Here is a 20,408-nt window from a genome sequence, read left to right as displayed (position 1 = left end):
CCAAATTGCAGTCTGCCATAGATGTGGATAATTCCACGTGCATTTGAGTCTGCGCTGCAAAAAGTTTATTCAAAAAAGGTACCTGTTTCAGAGCAGCAACTGGATTTAGCAGACAATGTATTACAATGATGGCTGAAAATATTCAAAGGTTACATGCATCTTAAGGAAGAAATGTCTCTGAGCACGTGGATTCTTGCAAACAGCAAAGAAACGTGAGACAAAACACGGAGGATAAATGCTTCTCCCCTAAAATGGAATAGCCTAGTCATACAAAAGACAATGCAGCTGCACAATAAGCACCCAGCTGCTTATGACTTAAAAATCATGCAGTACTAACTAAAGTGATCTAAGAACCTCATCACATCCTCTTCACAGCAAGTGTTGTGTTCTGTCTCATACAAATTTTCTTCGTGGTATTCTGACTAGCTGTAAAACTTCAGCACGTGTCTCAAACAGCAGTCCGGAGGTATGATTCTTGCTATTAAGCAAAAGTTAGTCACTATCCTCTGTGGAGGTAAATTACATATAACCCAAGAGATATGATATGTAAAAAAAGAAACACATATTTGCAAGCATCTTGTAAATCTGCAATCTGTTAACAGTGTTATCAGACCGGATTCTTATGGTTCTATCACTTAAACAGGATAAAACATCGTTCTATAAATAAGTGATGCTGAAATATGAACAGAAACGATACCGACCACAAAATGGGAGAACTGATGATTAGAACTTAGGTAGTCCAAGACATAAAAAATAAAAAAAGAGGGAGATTAAATCAAAACAACTGTAGAACTTGAGCAAACTGCAGCACTTCTGCTGATGGGCCATAGATCACTATTGAGAGGTTGGGTAGCTGCAGGCTGATCTCTGGCCTTCTGAGACTGTCATCAGCCTCTACACGGTACTGCGGGGTATTTTGAATGAAAAGGGAAAGAGAGGCCTGACTTTAGATTTCTTGATTCTTTTTTTTTTTTTTTTTTTTTTTTTTTCCATCTAGAATAGTCCTGTGTCCATAAGGAGAGAAAAAAATGAGGATTTAGTTAAATAAAAAGTGGTTGAGTCCCAGTTGCAAATATAACTGGAAATAAAGTCTATCACAGGACGGAGCTGGCTAGTAATGCTGTTATAAATGTAAATACACATTGACAAAGAAAATAAATGTCCTAATTGTTTTGGGTTATAAAAAACTGAACTTTTGTTTCAGTTCCACATATTTTAGTTTTGATAAATACAAATAAAACAACATGGGACAGGCAGAAGATTTAGTAAGTACGTATTCAAAGTAGTAAGCCTGCATCATGCATACAGAGCAGCTGTGTCCCAGGAAAGCAGAAACTATAGCTCAGAAGAAACAGGCTACCAACATACATTTATTCTACATTTCTTTGCAAACTACCTATACGGAAACCATCACTGCAAGGATATCCTCTTGTATCAAAGGCTTTTCTTGTGTTGATTCTTCACCCAGTCCCCAATATCTGTCCTTTCTCTGTGAAATACATAAGAAAAATACAATTATGATACGTTCTTCATATAAAGGGAAACCAGGAAAACTAGATACCAATTCTATTCGCATTTCTATTTTTTTTTTCTAATTTGAACTATTAAAAAAAAATTAAGCATTAATATTGCAGGCCATAGTAAAGGCAGCTAAAGTCATAGTAGTGACTGAAACAACGTCCTTACTTCTTAGCAGCAGCAACACAAGCATGGTACTAAGAAATTGGTGCCAAGCCATCAGTAGTTAATGTCAATAACAAAAATGCTGTTACATATTAAAAAACAAGCTAATATTCAGTTTACACAGTATTTTCTGCATGTCTACACTCATGTTTTCGTACTTTGAACACATTTAAAATGAGCTGCGAGGTTACAGCCCTGATTACAAACACATTTTAACTTACCCCCAAGAGCTGGCACTTAAAATATTTTAGCCACTGAGGACCACACAGCCAAGGCAGTGGGCGAGAGTGACTCTCCCTTGTCTGCTCAGGAGAAAGCATTGCAAATCTGATTCACTGGTTTCCCAAAACACACAGCACATTAGACACCAGGGAGACTGGGGTGTGTTCATCCTGGTTCCATTTGCTCTTCCCCCCCACCCCCAGTCTCTGAATTTCTCTTTCAGGTTCAAGAGTAAATGGAAATCCATGTCATTTTCTTTACACATTCCAAGACAACACGCTTATTTACACTGTTCACATTCTCCCTTCAGCTGACATTAATCATAAAGTGCAAAAATCCACAAACCACTAACCCCACCAGTACTTTGCCGATGTCCAGCAAAGACAGACCAAAGATAGACATGATCTGACATTTGATTTGGAGGTGATGGTCTGACATTTATTCAGAAAGAAATCCCTTTGTGAGCTGCAACATGCAGTTTACCACTGCAGGCAGTTCTCTGCTGTCAGAGCAGCTTTCAACAAATCCAGGCAACAAGCAGTCAACAGCAATGCTGAGGGTCCTCCCTGCTGCCGAGTCCCAGTGTTGGCCCAATTTTAGACTAGTTACAGAAGTTTGGGCTTTCAGACTCAGGCATCTTTTGTGATTTTTGACTGCCTAATCTTCTTCCCCATCACAGTAAACACAGTGCCTTGAATAAACTTGGGGCTACTTCTGAATGAGTTATGGAAAGAATGAGAAAACAACGGCTGCTTGAGCTGAGCATCTTCGAATGGACCCTTCACTGAATGATGCTGGAAGAGCCACCCCAGGCGGGCCTAGACGCTGAAAGCCCTGGGAGGTTTTAGTGGCCGTTTTTTCTTTTGTAACTTAATCTGCTTGTACAATTGTTCTCCTAATTTGGCTTCCGGGCATGTATGATTTTTTAAAATGGAATCTCTTCTCAGAACTAACAGCTCCTCTTCCCCTGCAGTGCACTGTACTTCTCAGAGGTTTGTCCACAGATGTGAAATTCATCTCGCATAACCGCTTACTCTACACGATTACAACACTGGCATTTGTCTGAAATAAAGAAACACAATACAGCATGCAAGGGTGGAATAATTCCATAATCATGGCATAATAAATGGAGGAAAATATCCTCTTATCTTGTACCCATAGGAAGCAGATGATAATTAATATATTGGACATTAGCTTTTAGTGGATATTAGCATAGGACACGGCAGGGAGTAATTTCCTCAAGATAATTTTTGTTCTTCTTTCTTTTTCTTCTTTTAATTTATCTGACATGTTCAAGTATATTCCAAAGATCTGATCTGAACCAACTTATCCCCTAAGTTCTGGTCTTGCCAGGAATGCTGTCTCAGTCTTCAAATAACAGCTTTGGTTGGAAAGCTACCAAAAACAACAACAACAACAAAACAAACAAAAAACCCCACAACCTTATTTAAAGCTGAGATTAAGTAAACAACTTGATTTAAAAATAAAAAATAAAATAAAATCCACAGCAGCTTTATGTTAGCTGTAAAATAATTTTACCATTCCAGAACTTGAACTGTAGCTCACATCACACCTCAGAGCAACGCGTATCACAAGAAGTAGAGAAGGATATTTCAAAGCATGGGTTTAGAAACTGCCACACAGTTGGTTCCATTTTTAAAAGAATTTGGTATTTAAGAAAATTTAATGAAAGGATCAGATAAAATCACAGTTAGTAGCACAGAGTGTGCACCTGCTATGTGATTGCTGCTCATCTCTGAGAAGAAGCCACCAGCCTAGGAAGAAACACCGGTTGGCAGGGTTGCACCTGAGGAAAGCAAAGGAAGCATCCACAGGTGGTCTCAAGAAACATTTGGCCACTCCTGTGCAAGTGGGAAAATCTAATCTGAACCTTAATGAATGTTTCTTGCTCTCATTTGTCAATGATGCTTCAGTCAGTCCTTGGAGAGCATCTTTATGCAATGAGGAAAACACGGAGTACTTTCAAGTAGAGGTCTCATCACAGCTCCCAGCTGAAGGCTGCGACGTGGAGCGGAACCAAACGCTGTCAATTTAAAACAGCGCTTGCCAAAACACAGTCAGCAAGGTACATGCAGTTACGTGCAACCCCTTCAGACTTCTAAGCGCAACCTGTCGAACGAAACGTGCAGTCCTGCACTGCCGTTTGCTAGCGTGGTAAACAACACAGAAAATATTTGTTTAATGTACAATTACCTGTCACCCTTGTCTGCTGTGGCAGTAACTGCTATGAGCAAGCCTACTGCTGGAACAACAGCAGAACATAGCTCCACTGATTTCTGGGGAGTTTTACTTGTTTAGCATGCGCTGAAATACAAGAAGTGACTTTATCACTCTGTTCACACAGTTTAAAAGTCTGGACCATTATTTTCCACGTGGAATGACTCACTTGAAGCTGCTCTGATCTGCTGTCTTCCGAAGATCTGTCTGAATGCTGAACAAATAACTGATGAGAAAAATGTTCCAGGAGAACAATGTACCTGCCTACAACTAATGCACTTCAGTTGGAGGCCTGAGACGTTATTTTGCAATGCTTAGCATTAAGTGAATGACTAATCTGTTGAGCTGCTCGCCTGTGCCTCTTTCCCAGGCTAGCTCTGCGACAGTCGGCACCCCCAGTCCAGTCCTGGCCACAGCCTGACCTCTCCAGTGCACTCCATAACCAGCCAGGAGGGAATTTCCAGGGCTTGATGAAACCAGACAAATATCACCCAACTATTCATTTATTTGTCTCTCCCTTCACACTGGGAGTAGATCAGGATGCCACTGGATATATACAGTGGGATTACTAATATTGCACAGGAAACCTTCCTTCCGGCCTTCTCTAGCTTCAGAGAGCTTACCTCTACAAACTTTGGAATTGTTTTTGTCAATACAGTGAAGAGAAAATGTATGAGGTGGCAGCTCTTACTCAGATGCAGTGCCCTCGGACTTGAATAAGTGGATGTGCTCAGGCAGTGCTTTCTGTCTCCTCAATTATCACGTGTCTTTTACTGTATCTGAAACACGTTCATTACCTTGCTTCTTTTCACAGAAAGGCCTATACTCTAACACTGAATACTATAAAGAAAATACTATCCTTAAATAAAGAATATGATTTTTTTTCAGCTGAAAAAAAATAATATTTTGCTTTTTTTCATTAAGAATGTCTAATTAAATCCCCTAGTAGTTCCACCCAGCACTGATATCAGGTTCCTCCAAGAAATGGTTTTGTTTAAACTTTCCCCCACCATGAAATAGCAAAGACTGACTTTTTGTCTCCAGTTCAGATGAAATGCTTATTTTCAAAAACGTGAACATTTGAGGTGGTACAAATTTTTCTCCTCTCTAACCTTCAGCTTGCCCAGCACTGTGCTCCTGACTGTGTTCACCTGCAGGAGTTGTAAAAGGGATTGGTTTTATAAGCCACGGAGACTTTCTAGCTCAGAATCTAACTAATGCCATTTAGGCACTTACAGAGAGTTTCATTAACTTGGATTAAATAGTCATCAAAAGGACTGCATGTTGACTGTGTTACACACAAATAATATGATAAAGACAGTGCCCACATCCAGATTTAACAAACATATTTGATTGTTTAATGTCCCTCTGCACACTCAGTTTAACAAATACGGCCTTTGGGGAGGAAACAAAATAGACTGCAGTTTGAACAAAACACAGAGCCAGTGTTTTGCATCACCTAGTTAACCTCAAACAAGATTAATCACATCTCTTCAGCTGAGATGGTGTAACCCAGATAGTGTCTGCAAAGAAAATTTCATTGTTAAAAACACGCTGCTTCTTGCTAAGCTGTTTGTTTTCTGTGTTGACAAAAGATGTAAGGAATATGAGAATGTCCTGTCCTTTACAAGGTAGGCTATTTTAGCGGGCCTCCATTCAGCTTTTTCTTCCAGCAGGATGAAGCAGGTCTCCCACCTGCAGGGCAGCACCCCGGCCGCTGTCCTGGCTCCCATTATTGATGGTCTCTCCTTCGAAAACCAGCATTTCCCAGTGCCAAAAGAAGCGGATTAGAGGTGGAATCAGAATCAACTGTTCAATGCCTAAATTCAGAATCTTTTTACAGTGTCGCTATAAATAAAGATGTATACATCCACATCACAGCAGTGCTGCAAGTAGGCATACGGTCCCAGTTTATCCACTTTTGGATAAATTTCAGCTCTAATTTTGGAAGCTTTGTAAGCTGCCATGGCTGTTTATGTAAAACAAGGTGGCTAACAGCTGGGAATGATGAGCGCTCACAGAGCTCTCTCTAGTTTATACATTACTCGGAGGATTTTGTTGTTAAGTGAAATGAGATCCATGTGTAATAAGATATATTTTATTTTTTATTTAGCAAAGACTGAACATTTAATTGCTCCAGTCTTAGCGTTAAGCCACAGTAGTGCTAAATTTAGATCCAGAAATGGCTCCTTATTATTTGCAGGTTTGCAGTTTTACGACTGGAAAATAGTGCTGGGTGAAGAAGAGCTGCCCAGGGAGAGCAGTGCCCGAGTCAGCGAGTGCAACAAGCTGACCTCAACAAGCTTCAAGCAATTTATAGAAAACGGCAACAAAAACAACTAGAAAACCAACACGCCCTCATGCTACATACCACTGAAGCTGTAAATGGGACTAGAAAGTCAGAACGCAAGCAAGGGAATTAGAAGCAGACTAACGCTTTGAGTAAACAACTCCTCTTACACAAAAATATCAAAAGACTGACAATTGTAATATCCATCGAGGGAACAGCACCCTACCGTGCCATGCATGATTGCCATTATTGACCAAAGCACAGTGTGGAAGCACGTGCTTTCACCTGTAGCCGGGCACCTCTGGGCTCTTCACAGACACACGTATCAATACCGGGTGCTTCAGAGAAGGCACAGCATCGAGGTGAGGTGAGAGCAGAGGCCCAGCCAATGCTGTCCCAAGAGGCGCGGTGGCGTTCTTTGCCCAGCTCCTGCGCTGATGCTTCCATCTCACATGCGCAGCACCGGGACTGTGTAGCTGCAAAATCAGAAAGAACACTGAAAACACGTGAAAATGCACCTGTACCATCTGCAATACATATCGCAGAACAAAAAGACGCATCTCAATGACTTTTTCTTTCTTTTGAATAGGATTTTTTGTTAGTCACAGCCAATAAGGGTTCAGTAAGCCGTTCCTCAGATAACTTTAACATATAGTTTGAGCTGCCATGCGACAGCATATTCTCTCCTCCTGGCTTTACAAAACATGGCTATAAAGTCTTTGGAGCATTTTTCAGATGTTCTTTTCTATCATCCAAATCTCCACTATAAAAAGAAGAAACAAGGACTGGCATTTTAGAAAACGCAGCCCCAGATTTAAATGTTATGCAGTGAGAACAGCAACTCACTGGGGACTTGGAAGAGATCAGCACAGCTATTGCAACACAGAACGTAACCAAGATGGAAAAAACCTCATCTTCCATCCTGGATGTTTATTGCATACATTAGTCCTCTGTACATCTTGCTATCACTGATGCTAGTGGGAAACGCAGAAGCAGAAAAAGAACAGAACATTCTCAAGAAAGCCTCTGCAAAGAGAAGTGTGATCTCCGGGGTGAGAGCTTGTGTCATTAAGCGCCTGACATCAGATTTCGTTGCTGGCAATAGCTAAATTCTCACCGACTTCAGCTGCAAAGTTTGGGCTATAGGCTCCCCGCCCCCACCACTTTCCACTGGCCTTGCTGCTTTACAACGAGATTACGGTTACAGAAATAGATGAAGTCCTCAGAAGCGCATAAAGGAAAAGATTTGGCACCATGTCTGTATTTGGCCTCTGCAACCCAGAGCCTCGCTGTTTTGACAGAGCTGAGGTCAACGCACACAGAGTCGGAGAAAAAAAAAAAAAAACACAACAGAAGAAAACCAGAAGTTGGTTAAATCTGGCAGTATTTAGGTTTGGGATGTCCAAATCGGGCTGCTCGGAGAGCCCAAGCTCTGGGTAGCAGCACACGTCCAGCTCCCAGCGGGGCGGCACGGGGCAGCTCACGGCCCCCTTGGGACTGGCTGGGCCACTCGGCAGGGTGCTGGTCACGGTGCTGGATGCCTGGTTCCTCTTCTTTCTTAAAAAAATGCAAATGGAAAAGATCTTCTGTCACGCAAATGTTTAACCTTCTGGCAAAGGTTCGTGTCGGAACCACAAAACACGCTGCACAGCATGGTGAAGCAAGAAACCGTTCTGTGAAGTTTCCCTCTTACTGAAGGAACAGTAGTATCCATGCTTCAGGAGCGTAACAAAAATGTAAACTAAAAATACATACTAATGCAGCCAATAAAATTCAATTTTAATCTAAATATTTCTTAAACCAAATGTTATAGTGAGTACATTTTATAAGGCCATCTGAACTCACAATTCCATATTCTGCTTTATTTCTTAACCTGAAGCACTTTTTCCACTGTCCAAAGACATCGCAGTTGTTGTAACTAACTCCCTGAACAGTCACTTCCATTTTTATGGGTCTCTGAAAGAAGCAATTAAAGAGTTTAGAACAAAAGCTATCACAGACGCTTCACGTGGCCATTTTCCATGCACTGACTGCTGCCAGCTCCGCAGCTGGGCAGAGGCCCGGGAATGCCCCCTCTCTACCTTGCCAGCCTCCCCCAGAGGTATCAAGAAAGCCTTTCCTCAGCTTTCAAACATCAGCAGGTCCTCAGGTGTGCTGTGGGGAAGCCCCCAAAGTGTAAAGGCTTAACCAAACCTTACCGCAGCTTACAGGACTCTGAAGTTGTCTCATCCCCCCGTTCCGGGCCACCTCCCTCCCTCCTTGTGTCTCTCCCATGGTCACCAGTTCTGTACCCTTGCAATTACTGCCTTATTTCCCCACTATCCCGGATGCTTCCCTCTAATCCTTTTTGCATATCTCGCACACCTGTCAAGCCTGTAACAATGACCCACTCCTCGCACAGACTGTCCTCTCTCTCCCTTGGAGCTTCCCTGCGGTTTCTCCTTCCCCCCCGGTTCCACATTAGCTGTGGATCCTGCTTCCTAGGAGAGGTCGGTGCGTTTCTGCAGCGAACACACACACAAAACCCCAAAGCTCACCAGGTTACAACTGGTAGCAGGGCAGATACTCAAAGAAAATGAACTCAAGGTGAATCAGGGTAAAAGGAACTTGAAGCCAGCATTGAAAATGGGGAAACCTCCTACAAATGAGGTAGATGAGGATGTACTGAGCACTGTGGCATGGCAGCACTCAGGTGAAGGAAACTCCTTGTAGAGCATTTGGTCCTTTACATAGGCTCTGCTATGTCAAGGCCCAAACGAGGCCCAGGGCTGAGTTCCGAGCTGTTTCTTTCCTCCGAAGCAGCCTGCCTGCCCCTAGCAGGGGCTGCATGCTGTGGGTTTCACAAGCTGCAGGCTGCTCAGCAGCCCCTGGCCAGCTCCTGCCCACGCCGCCTGCAGCTGCACAGCTCGGCCGACCCCGGGACTCAGGCGGGTGATGACTGAAATGCCTGGAAGTGAGCCAGCACGGCCTCGTCCCTCACGCAGGCACGGCCTGCCCTCGGCTCGGCTCGGCAAGTTCCATGAGCCAAGGTGCTGGCGCTGGTGCCCTTATGGCACTTGGCGCCTCACCGCCACTGACATTTCCATATCCCCTCGCTCCCGGGGTAACAGCCTCTAATAGTTTCCTGTAACAACTCGACGTGTGATGTACAAGGCTAAAGGGCTACCTGCTGCAAAAGCCATTTGGTGGCATGCAGGGGGTAGGACTCGATTGTAGGAGAGCCCCTACACGTCCTGCAAAGGACTTAGAACTAGTGCCGAAAATCATCCTTGTGCAGGTGTGTTCCCAAACCAAACAGAACTCGCTTGCCCTGTGTATATCTCACCGCAGGCGAAACGCCTTTGCACAGCTTTGTGCACGTTCTGCAGGCAGGGGATGTCAGACTGGGGGACACCTGGGAGAGGCAGGGGGTGCTGCAGGGCCGTGCTGGTCAGGTTTTGGGAAACGGGGAGTCTGCAGCTGCCCTTGTGGGGCTGCAGGACGGGGAGGGGCTGCAGAGAGGGGCTGCAGGACGGGAGGGTGGTGCCGGACGCTGCACGGGGGGGGGCGGCAGAGCTGATTCAGGGCCGGCAGGCTGCGGGGAAGGGAAAGCCGCCCCCCAAACGTGCGGCCGTCCCGCGGTGTCTCTTGTTTGCCTGATTGCTTGTTTAGTGTGAGGGCTGCACGCTGCATTTCCGTCAAAAATTCCCTTTTTTTAAAAAAAAAAAAACTCGCCCCCCCAAAAAAAGAGAAAAAAGGAAAAAAAAAAAGAAAAAAGGAAAAAAATAGAAAAAAAAAGAAAAAAGGAAAAAAAAGGAAAAATGGGAAAGAGGGAAAAGGGGGGAAAGGGGGGAAAGGGGGGAAGGGGGAGAAAAGAGAAAGAAAAAAGGGAAAGAGGGAAAGAAAAGGAAAAAAAGGGGAACCACTTCCAAAGGCCGGGCGGAGCCGTGCCGCTGTGGGCGGGGCCTAGGCGAGGGGGCGTGTCCGCCCGATGAGGGGCGTGGTCTGGTCTGGGGGCGTGTTCGCCCCCCTTGGTGGGCGTGGCCCATCCCGGGGCGTGGCCTGCGGGCCTATATAAGGGGCGTGCGGCGGGCAGCGGGGCAGTCGGTGTAGGTGTGAGCTGTGCGATGCAGAGCGCGATGCTGCTGGCGCTGCGGCCCGGCGGGCGGCACTCCGAGCGGGGCGGGCGGCGCCGCGGGGAGCTGGAGGAGGCGGAGAAGGGCCGCATGAAGCGGACGATGTGAGTGTGCCCCCGGCGGGGAGCGGTGGGGGTGGGGGCAGCGCTGTTGGGGGAGGTTGGGTCCCTTCTGCTGGGTGCCCCCGGTGCTAAAGGCAGCTCTCCCTTCTCCTAGCATTAAGGACTGGAAGAAGAGGCTGAGCTACTTTCTGCAGAACTCCTCTGCTTCCAGCAACGTGAAAGCCAATAAGGGGGGGAAGCACCATGCCTACTTCAGGTAAGTTACAGTCAGTGCTGCTTAAATAACTCCGGTTTTGCACAAAATTAAAAAAAAAAAAAAAACAAAAAAAAAACTAAAGCTTGTGGAGCAGATCCTGATGTTCTCTGTGGCTCTCTGCAGGCCTTCCCCTGAAGAAGCTCGGCTGTGGTCAGAAGCCTTTGATGAACTCCTTGCTAATAAATGTAAGTTTGTCTTCAAACTGTAGCATTTAAGACTAAAATGATGGGGACCTTGGTGTCTTTAAGAGGTTGATTCTCTGCACATAGGTGTTGTGCCTTTCTTTGTAAACCAGTATTAAAACATCGAAATTCCCGTGCTGTGGAGTATTCTTGTCCCAGAGATAGCTGCAAACTCTGTAGTTAAACCTCACCTGTTAGCTTGGCTTTGCCAAAGGCTGTTCACTGCTCTCTGCTTATCTAAGACAAATGCATTAAAACTTGGGAAGGGTTCTGCAACAAAGTTCAGTGCTCCCCAGCTTTTGCTGTATCTCTACAAGGAAGAGCACACAACAGCAGAGCGAAAAGAGACTGAGAAATATTACTGTTTGCTCTTTGAACCTTTGAGTCATCCTTTCCATTGCAAGAAGTATTGCAGGGGGTTGTAGCCCTATCATAAATATTTACTCCAGTCTGAAGGTTAATACAGGAGATCCCATCTAGAGATTTTTTTTATATATGCAGGCATGACAAAAGGGAGCATAATGACTAGAAATGGCTTTCATTTGTGTGTTTTATCTAAAAATGACTAGCTTGAAGCCTGCCAAGCTGTTAGGGCATTAGTTCTTTTGCATACATAAAAGCAGACTTTTCATTGCCATCCCAGAAAGAACTAGATCAGAAACAGAGCAAAATGTTTTGGTAGGAATAGATGTGATAAATGGCTAAATTCAAGATTCCTGGAATACTTACTGGATGCATTTTCCCCCCTCCTTTCCCTAGATGGTCTTGCTGCTTTCCGAGCCTTTCTGAAGTCTGAGTTCTGTGAAGAGAACATCGAGTTCTGGCTGGCCTGTGAGGACTTCAAGAAAACCAAGTCACCCCAGAAGCTCACATCAAAGGCAAAAAAGATCTACAATGATTTCATTGAGAAGGAGGCTCCCAAAGAGGTAAAGAAAACCGATTTGAACATAACTGCCCTGTGCTATGAATTTTTGACCCTACTTTATTTCTGTGAACTCCTTTTGAGACACAGATGTCTGAAATGCATCATACATATCTCACCAAATACAACTCCCCTAACTGCTTTTTCACCAAGTTGGAATATGGCACAAAGAACATTTCAGGGAGTTTCCAGCTAAGCTGGGGAAAACCAAGTCTCATTGAGCAGCTGTAATGCTTGAGTTTAGCACTGAAAGACAGTATCATCTGAATTACTTGAGTTTTAGATTAAAGAATTTTCTTAAAGGAAACTAATTTAACCCTGTATTAATAGGGTTTTCTAACCTCTTCAGAAATTCTTTGGTGTATTATACTTGTTTGAATTCAGTCCTCAGAAGTAAACGTCCTTTCTTTGTGTTTCAGATAAACATAGACTTCCAAACCAAGAACACAATTGCACAGAACATCCAAGAAGCTACGCATACTTGCTTCAGTGCAGCGCAGAAGAGGGTTTACAGCTTAATGGAGAACAACTCGTACCCCCGGTTTTTGGAATCTGAGTTCTACCAGGAGCTGTGCAAGAAGACACCTATCACCAGGGCTGCCCAAGGGACATGAGCTATGAGCTTTCTCTTCGCAAGGAGAAGCCTTGCAGTTACTGAGGAAGCAAGCCACAGCTGACCTGAAAGCCTGAGGTACTGAGTACTCAGTCTCCTTTTCCATGGTGCAAAAGGACAACTACTGACTTCAGTGAAAGCTGATGGTAAAGAATGACATTGAGGGCACCTGAAGCTGGCAGCAGAAGCATTGTAGGCAGCTGCTGGTGATGCACTTATCTGAGTGCTGCAGTGGAAAGGTGCCTCCGCCTCAGACCGAGCTGTGCAGTGTAAAGTCCTTGTCATGGCTGTGGTGTTGATAGAGCAGGTCAGAACAGGGCTTTCTTCTTGTAAACAGAAGTGGCTCTGTACAGTCGGGGAGTGCTGGGAACTTGAGTTGGGTATTTGTTTTTCCTAAACATCACCCAGTATTGCTGTCATCAGCCACTTGGTATTTTAACACCGGTTGTGTAAACTGACACCAGTTGCAAAGAAATGTGTTGGGTTTGTGTTACTCCTAGACACTGCTACCACTGTCACTACGCTGTGCGAAGTGAGGAAGGGATATCCCCCTGTTCCGGGGGGCAGGTTGTACAGCTGAGCATCCAGGGCTGGGTTGTGCCAGCAGGGCTGCACAAAGCCAGACAGAGGGCAGAACTTGGCCACAGCAAACAGGAGCTATGTGGTATTATATTTAAAGGTGGATTATGATTGTGTTGAATTCTGCAATAATGTCGTAATTCTGTCTCGAGGACAGCAAGCTTCAGTGAAGTCTTATTGTTTTTAATAAACTATTTTGATACAAAGCTGCTTTTGTTGCCTTTTTTGCACATACAAATACATGGTCTGGTACTGGATGGGGTGTTCTGCGGTAACTATTCTCATGCATCTGATCTCCATGTTCCTTTTTAAGCTGATAGCTCTTAATTTACCAGGCATGTTGTTTTCAGTAAAGTAAAAATCCTCAGCCTGAAAGCTTAACAGGAATGATAAATTTCTGCACATCCTGTTTTAACTACCTCCCCATGGAAACCACGCCAACAACAGGGTGGTTTGCATGCATGGCTGGGGTGATGACAAACCAACCAAAGAGCAGCAGCACTGCTGCTGGAGCTCAGAGGCACAGGATGCTCCCTGGAACACAGCTACCTGTACTACAGCAGCACTGCTGCTTCAAGCAGGACTTGATTTTCAGGCTGCAAACCTGTGCAGTGTCAGTGGAGGTAAGGCTATAATAAAAATACTTGACTGCCTGCTGGGTGAGCACTCCTTAACAGGCAGAGTTACTGGTCATCCTTCATCCGTGGATGCTTTTTCTAATTGACAACATCCCAAAGCATTACCTCCAACAGTCCCATGCTTGTAAGCCATAATTCGCAAGCTTCCTGACTTCTGAGCTCAAGGTTTGCTCAACATCCTGGCTCCAGCTGCTTTGACCACACTCCTCAGGTCCCGGCTTTACCTGTTCGGTCCATATCTACCCACAGCAGCCACTTCTACAGGGACCCACTTCAAGCACCAAGTGAACTCCCTACAGGGTTTTCTATTTTAATTGTGCATCCACAGATTGTGCAAAGGCAGCTATTTTAGGCATCTTCATGCTGCTACATATCCTGCAATACACATACACAAGTGCACCCATTATACTGCTTCTATACATGGAAAGAAGCAGACAACATAGCCCCATTTCCAGGGCTGACTTTTACCTGTGAGAGCTGGCTCCTACAACCAAACTTTCTGATCGGTTATATCTACATAAAGCGCACACAAAAAAATCTGACCGATAATTTGCTGTAACAGAAAGCTTTCCCCCAACCCCTAACCAGGAAAAAAGGTTTGGGCTGGTAAGTGCTAATCCAACGAAATTTGAAGAGCATAAAAATAGCCAGAATTATACCTACTAATGACTCAGAACCAGGGCAGAAATAATTCCATGAAATTTCATTGGCTTCAGTAAAGCCTCATCAACTTGTGCCAATCTGGGATGTGGTAATTAACCATTGCTGGTGTCTGGTTTCAGGGAAAGAAACATTTCTAATTTCAGCAGGTGCCAGAACTAATTATAGCACAGCCTGAAGTCCAGAGGGGAAAATTAGGTGGGGCTGCTAGGCAGGGCATCACTGCCTGAGGGCTATTCTTGTATATTCTTAATATTTGAGTTGTTTACATGGAACTTCAAGAAGTCTGTGCAGGCAGCTCCTTACCGTGCATTGAACATGCCATCAGGGTACCAAGAGCCAAGTTGTGCTGTGCCCCCAGGAAGGTTTTCATGCAGCCTGAGAGCCCTGATTTCAAGGGTAAGCTTTGCAGCACAACAGTTTGGTGCATCAACAACTACAAGAAAAAAATCTTAATTTTAGTAAAATGCTCAACACATCCATGGACACAACATCTATTACTCCTTTACCAGTTTGCAGAAAGAGCCCTATTTTCCCAGCTCCCATGGTAAGCTTCATCATAAAAAGGTTGGTAAAGGCATGTCAGGAGCCCTACAACCTCTGGAAGATTGCTACAAATGCTTCGTGAAGCACGAGCATACCAACTGCTCTAAGAGGTGCTGCTTCTATGCTGTGGGCACCCTTACAGCTACAGTTACAACTGGTACCCTGCTATCAGTATCCAACAGCAAAGGAGCTGCTGATTTCCCCACTGATGCTTGTGGGGAAAGGTGGCTCTGGGAATGGCAGAGCTGGGATCCTGCAAGCAAAGGTAAGGCCAGGGCATGGTTCTATTTAAAAAAAGAAAAAAAGAGAAGCACTCATCATGTTGTCAAGTTGCTCCAGCCCTTGGCCATGTTGACAGCCTCCCAGGCAGAAAAAAAATAAAGAGAAGGGATGCCTCTGGGTAACATCATTCCAGGAACCATAGCTGCAAATGAGAACAGGCTGTGAGCACGTCAGTCTGCAAACAAAGCTCACTTTTTTAGAGAAAGGACTTGCTGCAAAAACTGAGGATGGAGAAAAGTGGACACCTCCCAGAGGGTGGTGGCAGGGGGGCACCCCAGCTCTGCTGTCACAGCCTCCAGTGGCACCACGAGTCCTGGCTGATCCCAAGAAGTCAGTGCTAGCTCATGCACTACTAACACAACCAGTGTTGGGATAGCGAGTCTGGAGATCCTGACTCGCTGAAAAACACTAGCAAATCCAGAACAAAAGCAACTTTTAACTATCTATGTATCACCTTTTTTTTTTTTTTTTTTTTTTTTTTTTTCTTTTAGCCTCTAGTCTCCTGGTATTCTGTGCTTTTCTTACAGCTCTGGTTGCTGGAGGCAAGTGGTTCCCCTGCCTTCAGATCAAAGGATACACTTCTCACCCTTATAATTATGCAGAAAAATTTGAAATTGCAATCTGAGTCTGTGCACCCCTTGTAAATCCCCAAACCAGAACATAAACACTCCTGCTTACATTGTATATATATATATATATATATATTTTGGAAATATTAACTACAGTCTCACAATTTGGGGAAACTCAGTCATGATTTTCAAATGTCTGCATCTAGCAACAGCCTGTTTTAAAGGATTTGCTCGGATACTTCAGCACAGGGCTATCTGACTGAGAGCCCGCCATACTATCAAGAAGGAAACATGTAAAGTAATCTCTTAAAACGTGAAGCCAAGGCAGCTGACCCTTGGCAAGTGCACTCTGGCCCAAAGGCTGGAGAGGACCTCTGAGAACAGGGTGAGCTAATCAGCAATGCTGACTCACCACTCCAGGCCAATGGGAAAACAATGCCACCCTGTAAACAAATCGCAATGCGCTGCTCTTGCTCCTTGTATTTGTTTATTGTGGTCAAAAAATGTACCAAGACTATAAATAAAAATGCATTTCCACTTGAAATTCCAAAATCCTATTTGGAGAACAGGAGGCTGATGACGGCTTTGCAGGGCTTTATAGGCACGTGTGCATGTGCATGGAAGGGTTCCTCAGATGGGACGTCACGACTTGGCAACTTTTGTGCAGCCCAAAATCACCAACCTTTAGAAGTTTGGGGATTTTCATATGTAAATATATTTCTGCAAACTTGGCTTAATAGGATTTAAGTGGGGAAAAACTGTTTGGAGCCTGGGACATCCCAAACTCACCTTCCTTCAGGTGGCAAGGCATTACCAACGGCTCCTCCTCATCCCACCAGTACAGCGATAGCTGCTGTCCCTACTGGTTCACACGTGCCAGGAACAAACTGCTGGGGAGCAGCAGGAGATGGGGATGACTGCTGGCAAGACTACAACATCAACCCAACATCCGTACCACAGGCAGTGCAGAAATAGGGCTGGAGACAGACCTACCTGCAATATAGGTCCAAGATCCATGCAGGAGAGAGGGACAGATATGAGGCTGCACCTACAACAAAGGGAGGAGGAGGGGACTCAAGGCTGAGCTTAAATGGAGCCCCCGCCCATGGGCAGCAGGTGTGGGGGACCCAGGTGGGCCTGATCAGGGCAATCGAGGCCATCAGTGCCCTCAGGGCCCAGACACAACAGTGTAGGAGCTCTTTTCTGAGCATTGCTGTGCTAGCTGTATGGTCCCATCAGCTCACCATCTTTAAACGCTCTGAACTTTTATGGAGTCTCTGCAGCAGGATCTGTGGTGAACATCCTCAGAAACACCCCGCAGAGGTTAGCCTCATGCACTTTTGTAGATGCACTAATTGACTGTATCCTCAGCACTGTAGCTGAGAAATGACAGCTGGCCAGCAAAGAAACGTGGGCAAAGTAGTCCCAACAGTTCTCCTACGCAGGAGTTTCAAACATGAGTCCTTTGTGTCTGTTGGCAATCTTTCATTAGAGTAAGCACTGAGATCAGAGTTTCCAACAGCTACAAAGTACCCATGAGCAGCAATTACATGATGTTCCATTAAAAATATTAAATATCCCATTCAAGATAATCTAATTGACAGAAATTAGTACTTATGTTTCCTAGCCAATTTTCCCACTTCAGATCTAATGGAATAAGTTGTGTTTCTGCATTACAGATTTAGACACAGAGCAGCTCTGTGGCCTCCTGGCTCAGAGCCTGACTTTGGGTTTTCAGAGGACATGGTACTAATCTAAAATTTATAGGGCTTGGAAAGTCGGCTGGCCAATATGGAAAACACACTTAGGAGCAGAGCGGGCTGTTTATTTAGCTGGTGTGCTCCTTCGCCTTCATGGATGTCAAAGGGAAATCGAAATAACAGTGACGTGAAAGGACACGAGCATTACGGAGGGGCAGTGAGGCACTGTGCTAGCACCCTCCTGGCTCAGCCACTTTGCAAAGGCTGACAGCATTAACCCTTCTGCCTGGACCTGCCAGAGATGAGGGCTGCTGCCGGGGCTGAGCTCAGGAGGTGATAGAGCAGTCCTGCAGCAGGACAGGGCCGTGGCAGTTGCAGACTCATGAGGTCGGAGGTCCTCCTGCTTCCAGCGGGCTTCGCGTTGCGTCACGGAGATTATCTGTCGTGTGTGGCTGCCCGCCCTGGCATCCACCCAGGCTTCATGCGTCTGTTTGCAGAGCTGAGCTGTCTCCCGATTTGGCTGCGTCTGATTCCTGCTGTTTACACTGCCCGATACCCACTCCGAGGCTGGGACCAGGAGTCTGAGCAAGGAGAGAAATGACTGCCAGGAAGGCCAGGGCTCCTCCAGCTGTGCTCAGTACCATCAGCAGTCTGGAGCATTGCTTTTGCACCTTGTATTCCCAGCATGGATACAAAGGTTTGGGAGCAGGTTCCTTCCCTTCCCACAGGGAGAGCACAGCTCATGCTGCAGCAGTGCAGCTTGGCTCTTCCAGGTGGAAGTGCCAAGTAAAATCTGCAGCATAAATGGGTCATGGTTGAGAGCTGAGAAAAAGAACAGTTGTGACCTTAGGATTAGGTGGTAAAAGAGCTGTTTGGTTGGAAGGGTGGAGTTACGTAGTTACACGATCCAACTGGCTGCATCTTCGTACTGCTAGAGGGATAACACTTGTTTCAACAGGCTAATGATGCCTGTATAAGCACATCAGTAGCTATTGAATATGCACAGAATTTTCCCAATAAAGCCTCTTGGCTTAATTTTTATACAGGAAAAAACAAGGTGCTCTCCAGAGCCAGCTGTATGAATAAATTGGTTTATCCTAACACAAGGAGACCAAATTCATTTTAATTTCAAATTCTCACAAATAGATTCTGTCCCTGGAGAGCCACTTACAAATAAGAGCCAAATCTATCACTCTGGAGAACTCACTGAGCCAGGACCCAGATCAGTGTTCATATGGCTCTGTCCGTAAGTCAGTGACAAAGAATAGTGGACGTGTCTTTTGCTAGCACCAAAGCAGCAATATACACTATGTCACCCTTTCGATTTCCTACAATTAACATTTGCTAACTATTTGTTGGGCACAGACTCCTGAACCTGGCAGAAGCTACAGCAGCTAGAGGTTCTGTAGGAATGCTTCAGTTACCCCAAGCCCCGCAGCAGCATGTATACTTGATTAAAGCTGAGAAGCTGGAATCCTTAGCAGCTATTTGTGACAGTCATGGAAGTGAAATCTCTCCAATAACTGGGAGAATCCATGTGGCAGAGCTTTTTCAGAGCAATTTCCCGAAGGTTAAGAAGGCCTCTGCAGGTCTTGCTGTGGCAAATGTGCTCTGTGCCTCAGAGCTGCCTGCGGGGTCTGTTGGTGCAGTGAACCAAGATAAGGGATTGTGCTAAGTGAGCTCTGGAGCAGCACGATTGCCAGCAGGCACGTTTGGAAAGCGGCAAAGAATGATACTTACCCTAGGACAGCTCCCAGCTAAACTGAGTTTCCCTCTGCCCCAGAGATCTTCCTGAAGTGGTCACCAGGCGTGGGTCTTCACACAGGGCAATGGAAAAGTCACGTTGGAACAGAGCAGCGGAATTGGGATATTTAATACCTAGAAGGCAAATAAATCATCTTTCCAGAGATCAGCACTTAAGCTACGTGTGTAGTCTGAAATGGCTTGAAGAGCACCAGCCCTCCTTTCTAGCCAACCTCTTTTCTTTTTTTGACACCCCTCTCCCCGCATCCAAGTATTTCTTCTATAAAAAAGTATCCCTGTCTAAAATGTCACATTGGCTTAATAATGTCTTGAAGCTGTTTGGCTCTAAGGAGATATGAGAGTACACGGTTTTTATGAAGTGTGGTGTTCTGGAACACAGACACTTGTAAACAATTTTCTTTTTGTATGTTTCCTTACAAAACCAACAAATTACACTGACATAATAATAATAAATAATAATAAAAAAGCACTGTACTCAGGATTAAGCAGCCTGCACGCTGAAACGTCATTTGTCTCTTGGCATGCAGATGTGCTTCAGCTCCCAGAGAAGGCACGTATACCACACACACAGGAGCTTTAGCAAATCTCCCCGTATGTTTTTCCCAAGGCTGCTAGTGACAGGTTACCTACTGAAAGTGACTCTTAACTGCCTTGAAAGGAAAATCATTTCCCAACCAGCTCCACTGGGCACCGTGACACACGCAGTGGTTCTCTGTCGGCAGTTTCTGTCAGCCCCCTGGGGCCTCATGTCGGCCTGGCCCTGCTTCGCGTTCAGCCTTGGGTGCCTCAGCGACAAGGCCCTTCTTCCCACGAGGGAGATAAGGACTTGGTTAAGACACAGAATGATATTTTAGGAAATATCAGAAATTTGTACAGAACAATTAGACCAGCCTAGAGCACACAGCAGATCTCAGGTAGCGATCCATGGCTGGCGCAGCAAAGTAGGGAGTGTGCCTGTGACTGGACTGTACCAACAGGCTCCCAGAAGTAGCACCTAGAGACCTCAGAGCAGGGTGACTCTGAAACACCACTTCAACACTCCCTGGGGTCTTTCTGGACCAAAACATGACTCCAGCCCCATGACAAG

The 20,408-nt window shown here is 45.2% G+C and overlaps 1 protein-coding gene and 1 long non-coding RNA gene across 3 annotated transcripts; one reads left to right on the top strand and one right to left on the bottom strand.

Annotated features, from left to right (window-relative positions):
• Positions 1-1,430: 1,430 nt before the first annotated feature.
• Positions 1,431-6,638, bottom strand: LOC118170938. Of its 2 annotated transcripts, XR_004752953.1 has the most exons (5): positions 5,175-6,638; positions 4,313-4,357; positions 4,120-4,230; positions 3,638-3,949; positions 1,431-3,300 (listed from the first exon to the last, which is right to left on the bottom strand). It is a non-coding gene; the product is annotated as an uncharacterized LOC118170938 (long non-coding RNA). The 2 variants fall into 2 exon arrangements; XR_004752952.1 differs by having other exon boundaries at positions 4,313-6,638.
• Positions 6,639-10,496: 3,858 nt separating this feature from the next.
• Positions 10,497-13,368, top strand: RGS2 (regulator of G protein signaling 2). The gene is made up of 5 exons (XM_035333568.1): positions 10,497-10,652; positions 10,765-10,866; positions 10,990-11,051; positions 11,808-11,974; positions 12,390-13,368. Exons 1-5 carry the CDS (start codon positions 10,540-10,542, stop codon positions 12,582-12,584), a joined length of 639 nt encoding a protein of 212 aa, XP_035189459.1. The 5' UTR covers positions 10,497-10,539; the 3' UTR covers positions 12,585-13,368.
• Positions 13,369-20,408: the final 7,040 nt, after the last annotated feature.

This window comes from Oxyura jamaicensis, chromosome 8, assembly GCF_011077185.1.
Source record: "Oxyura jamaicensis isolate SHBP4307 breed ruddy duck chromosome 8, BPBGC_Ojam_1.0, whole genome shotgun sequence".
NCBI classification, from domain to species: Eukaryota; Metazoa; Chordata; class Aves; order Anseriformes; family Anatidae; genus Oxyura; species Oxyura jamaicensis.
The sequence above is the reverse complement of the archived record's forward strand: the minus strand, read 5'-3'. Positions and strand labels throughout refer to the sequence as shown.